We start from the raw sequence: 5477 nt of genomic DNA, 5'->3' as shown, positions 1-5477 counted from the left end.
CTTTATTGACACAGAAAGTTGTTTTTATGGAACAATTGGTGAGACACAGGACAGGAAGTCAGGTAAAATGTCACCAGAGAACTACAGATGAAACCATCTAAGTTTCTTGCAACACCAATAAAATGCCTTTTTTTTTTTTTTGCTTGAGAAAGTAAGTACAAAGATGTAAAAAGTTACAAAAGCTTTAAGTCACACGTACACAATGGGACATTTACCTTGCAATTCAAAAACGAACGGCAAATAAAACAAAGAAAAAGAGAAAGAGAATAATGAGGCAAGTGAAGACAGTGGCAGCCATGTTGAAGCAGCTAGCAATGGAGCCATACTCTCTGGCTCCTTCCAGATCTCCAACCACCTTCCGATCTCTGGCCTGAAATGTCCAGAAAATACTGGTTTTAGTACTATACTGATAATTATGTTCAACCTCAACGAAAATTAAAACTGCCGATGTTGAAACCATACAGTCTCTGAAAAAGCTTGAGATTCATATTTGCCGTAAATGTGATTCCTTTCTCTCTTTATCCTCCATTCTTCCATTTAAATATATGGTTTTATGGTTTCAACATAATGTGAATATCTGCAGCTCTTCAGTTTGTTATTTTAGTATTTAATTTTATTGTTTTGGTATTTTATCATTATTCTGTACCTTGTTGACAATTACTTTTTTTTTTTCTTTTTAATGTGCACTAATAGAAGCTTGGCAGACGAGAGATGTAGCTTCCTAAGAATCTCAAAATCGGTCCACATAAACTCACCTTGATGGAGTGGATGAGAGCTACCAGTCCGAGGCAGCATAGGTTCATGTAGGCAAAGTTGAAGATGGACCAGATGATGTGGTCCTTGGGGGGCTCCTCAGTGACGTTCACAGTGGTGTATTGAACCATTGAAGGGCCTGCAGGCTGTCCAGAGAACCCATCATACGGCCTCCCCTGCAGTGGAACTGAATCACTCGGGTAACCTTCAGGATTCATCACTGTGAGCTCAGCTGCAGTTTGAAGTAGAGCCTGTAGAAATCTGTTGAAGAAGTGACGTGCTACTGCAAGTGTTGATTCTTTCTCAAAGGTGTTTGGGCTGAGTAGAGGACAGTTTTTTTCCCCACTGCAAACCAATCATGCAAAAGCAAATACAACGTACTTGCATTTGTGGCTTCTCTGGTATAGACATATGCAGTACAAGAAGTTTTGCTTCCTTTGAAAGTATTTTGTTTCTTGCAGTAAACCTGCAAAAAAAAATAGAAGTCTGATGGGAAGTCTTTCTTTGAATGAGATCTTCAGAACTATATCTGGGTCAGCTTGGAGCTAACAGCAGAAATTATTACATTTTAGTGAACTCTAAAGCCCTGCACCTGTGAGCAGGAAGCTCACTCATGTAGGATCACTTCTGCTGTGGTGCAATTCGATCAAACTTCACATTAAATAAAATGTTTATCATATAGACAGTATAAAGTACACTGTAACATAGTGAGAATGTGACTGTAATCAGGGAAAAGGTGTAAAACACTGTCAGTGTGCAACAACCACAAAACTGAAAAATGACACTATTAGGAAACATGAGTTTAACAACAAAGTCAGCCATTCAGTCCTGACTATAGACAGCAGTTAAAGAAACACAGATGAGTTCCATCTCAGAGTTTTAAAACACATAAAAACAAATATCTTTCTTGCATTAGAATATGTAACAAAAAATAGTATATTGTGTGCTCTAGCATTATTCAGCCTCTATCTGTAATTTTAGTATCCAAAACACTAAACCACACAGCACATTTGACACAGTGTTGAGGAAGTGGTCAGTGGGTGTTACAGGAGTTCATCAGTCACAATCATCAGCTTGAGGCAGAAACATCATGAACCCACTTAAGACATTTCCTCAAACACAGAGTGAGAAACGTGTTAGAGTGTATTTTCCCTGTGTTCCTGGTGGAATCATTGTCTTACAGCTCCATTTGAATCAGAGTCCTGAATGAGTGGTTAAGTTCAGCTAATGTCAACCACCAGAGAGATGTTGATTCCTACATGTGTGCACTGTGTTACCTTCCTTTGTAATCTCAATTTGCTCTGCTCAGAAAACTTTCTTCCACTGTTGTAAAAAACGTTTTATTTTCAGACTTAGGAACCTGTCACGGATCAGGTTCAGAGACTCAAACGAGGACAAAGACTCAGCAGACAGGTGCGCATTCAGAAAAGGATTTATTAAACTAAAGGTGGTGCAGGGTTCGGGGACCATAAACTCAGAACTCAAAACAACCAGTGCACTCTAATGGGCTGGCAGAAAAACTTACACAAAACAAAAGGCAAGAAACAATAAACAGAAGTAATCAAACTATACTAAAGCTACTAATCAGGTTTAAATCAAACTAAGGGCTTATTGAAGAACTGAGCAAGAGATTCAGAGCTTACTGACAGAATGGGGGAGGGGGGGCATGGACTCCAGGGATCTGTGGTGTGGCGGTGTGGTGCAAAGTGAAGCCGGTCCAGGTTGGTGTTTCGGTGGCGGGAGATGAAGGCGGGAAATCCAAACAAGATGATTGAAAAGACAGGATCTGATGGAAAGCAGCTGGTGGGGTCTTCAGGTGGCAGAGAGTAGTGATGGGATAATGATACCTCAAGGAGTGTATTGACACACTACACAAACTGTGTCGGCACTGTATTGACACTGTGTTGGTCATTCAATAGTGACCCCTGCTGTACTTATAAAGTCATTGCAGCTAAATGAAATTAAATAAGCTGGAAAAGCTGATACTTTATTTCCTTAAAACCTTTTTTGTATAAATGCTAAACTAAGTTGGTATGTAAAATATAGCAAAGTTTAATTAAAATTCAGAGTTATCATTTTTAACAAGCAGTTCTCCTGTAATATTAATGTGATTGCAAATCATTGCATATGATCAATGTAACATATATTTAGTTATGATGATAAACTATAGTTTTTCTCTGGATTGAAAGAGCAAACAGCAAAGTCAGTAGAAACTAATGTTAACACGTAGGCCTAAACATTGTGGAGTTTTTAGTGGAGTAAAAATATGAAGTAGCATTGAAAAATAACATAAATACTAAGAACAACGAGAACAAAACACCTTACAGGGCTTTGATTTCAAAAAAGGTACTCCTTGTTATACAGTATTTATGTTTACATTCTGTTGTTTTTTGAACAGCTGAGTATTTCCTCATGAACCAGGTGAAGAAACCCGTTGTATTGTTGTAAAGGGCGATTCCATGTTATGATTCATGTCATTCTATTTTTATTTAAACATAATGGGTACAGAGATTGCTGTTTTTGTTTAAAATTGAAGAAAAACAAAAGAGCTGTGGTTGCCATGGAATCCGTGTTTTTATTTGATGATGGAGCCATCGACTGTCATTCAGCGAGCGGATCCAGAACCACTCACAGGACTACCTGGTTTCTTCTACTGCCAAAGCATGGACAAGGTAAGAATCATCCTCAATTTAATCATTTATAACATTTGAGTGCCTTTAATTTGGTTTTGTTTCGTTTAAATTTTGCACTTGTTTGGTGTTATCTGTTTGTTAGCTAACTAGCCAGCTAGCATCAAATATCAAATATAACATGAGCCTCCCAGAGTCCAACATTCAAATTCATGAATTTAGGGAAAGATGTCTGTTAAAGTTTAGCTATTCAAATGTTTAATTATTATTGTTGAATAATTAAAATTACAAAAAGAGGGGGGGAAACATCCTTTTAAACCCTTTAAAGGTATTTTTGAAATGTAGTTATTGGACGTTTTCTGGTTTAGTTCTGTAAAGTTGGAAAACTAGAAAAAAGGGGGAAAAAGTCAGGTATTTTATAGCATTAATCACATTTCAAATCTTCTCTTTTGCTGTTTTTTTCTTATTCTGCTGACTAATCTTAAAAATATAGTCCTTCAAAATGTTATTTAACAAACAAATCTCTCTATATATAAGGTGTCTTGTAGCTTTAATCATATTTCAAATCATCTTTTTTGCCATCTGAATTTTTTATTTAGTCGACTTTAAGATATCGTCCTCAACAATGTTCTGTTTTCAATTGTTTGAAGGTATTTTGTCGTAGTATTTTGCTGTCTGAGATTTTATTGTTTAGTTTAATCTGTAAAATATCGTTTTCAAAGTTGTTATTTTTTAAATTTCTTGAAGGTATTTTGTGGCATTAATCACATTTCACATTATCCTTCTCTGATTTTTTCACTCTGTTGAATTAACCTTTCAAATATAGTCCTCAGAAATGGTATTTAAAATGTTTTTTAAGATATTTTGTAGCAGTAATCACATTTCAAATGGTCCCTTTTGCTATCTGTTGATTGTTAGAATGATTATTGTGGCTGACTTTAATCTTTAAAATATAGTCCTCAACAATGTTTTTTTTTTAAAATTTCAAGGTGTTTTGTAGCATTAATCATGTTTCAAATTGTCTCTTTTGCGGTCAGATTTTTCCTATTCTGTCGACTTCCTTCTGTAAAATATAGTCCTCCAGAAAGTTCTAGTTCAAAGTAAAGTTAAAAGAATTTTGAAAGATTTTTTAGAAGTTATTTTGTCACATTAATCTCATTTAACATCCCAAATTGTCAAAATAGAAAATAGAAAATGATGAATAATCACAATACTTTATACAAGACAGTGCAATACATTCCTACATCGTGTCTAATAAAACATTTAAAAAGTGTGAAACTAAAAACATGGACTTTTTGAAATGTTAAAAATGTTTGATATGTCGTAGAAATCCTTTTGTGAAGCAGCCATCTACAGTCATGGTTTTATTGGAGCATTTGTTCCTCAGATGCTGCTTGTTTAATGATGCAGTTTCAATGCTGTCATGTTGAACGTGTTCTTCAGATAAAATAGGAGATTCCTGCTAAAACTAAATTGTGCTGTAAAGGATTGCGCTAATGGCACTGAAGGCTGCTGGTTTGAAAATCAACACATGTAGTTTTTGTCAAGACTGTTGTGTTCAAGTTATGCTGGGGTAGTTTTTACAGATGTGATCCCCTTGAAATAAGACTTTGTAGTTGGAGGTTTTTGCTGACTGTTGACTTAACCTTCCTCCTGTGTTAGCTGTCTGTTACCATCCTCTGTGTAAATGGGTCGATTGTGACCCGTGTCTTAAATCAGCTGTAAAATACACAAAAACAATTTTCTATCATCCAATTTGTTTCTCATGTCTTGGTTGCTTTGTTAGGCTTCCTTATCCATGAAAATATTGGTTTTAATATTTTTGGTGTGGGCCTCTGGGCCTGTTTTTTGTCTGTATACAATTTAAATTTAAAAAATGGTGAAATGAACCTCAAGATAATGATATAGATAAACAAAAGGTTGTTGTGTTGCCTGACTATTACTGAGGGGTATTTGAACACATCTCTTAAATAAATTTGTTTTATTTTATTTTATTTTTAACTATAGTAACATCTATGGTGTTATGGGTCAATTTCGACTTATATATATTTACTTCAAGAAAAAGGCAAAGAAGTATTTTTTTCAGCAATAGGT

The 5477-nt window shown here is 35.4% G+C and overlaps 1 protein-coding gene across 1 annotated transcript; it reads right to left on the bottom strand.

The window, feature by feature from the left end:
* Positions 1-223: 223 nt before the first annotated feature.
* On the bottom strand, positions 224-1046 carry LOC103353257 (dispanin subfamily A member 2b-like). The gene is made up of 2 exons (XM_008276136.1): positions 756-1046; positions 224-370 (listed from the first exon to the last, which is right to left on the bottom strand). The coding sequence occupies exons 1-2, from the start codon at positions 969-971 to the stop codon at positions 224-226; spliced, it is 363 nt and encodes a 120-aa protein (XP_008274358.1). The 5' UTR covers positions 972-1046.
* Between the last annotated feature and the right edge of the window lie 4431 nt (positions 1047-5477).

The sequence above is a fragment of the Stegastes partitus genome, unplaced genomic scaffold (genome assembly GCF_000690725.1).
Source record: "Stegastes partitus isolate 25-593 unplaced genomic scaffold, Stegastes_partitus-1.0.2 Scaffold65, whole genome shotgun sequence".
Classification (NCBI taxonomy): domain Eukaryota; kingdom Metazoa; phylum Chordata; class Actinopteri; family Pomacentridae; genus Stegastes; species Stegastes partitus.
Note: the sequence above shows the minus strand (reverse complement) of the source record. Positions and strands in the feature narration are given on the sequence as shown.

Bases quoted from the DNA above. Each gene is read 5' to 3' on its own strand.
- LOC103353257 (XM_008276136.1), bottom strand. From the start codon at position 971: ATGAATCCTGAAGGTTACCCGAGTGATTCAGTTCCACTGCAGGGGAGG. The intron at 371-755 runs GTGAGTTTATGT...TGGACATTTCAG, and splicing joins CTCTCATCCACTCCATCAAG to GCCAGAGATCGGAAGGTGGT.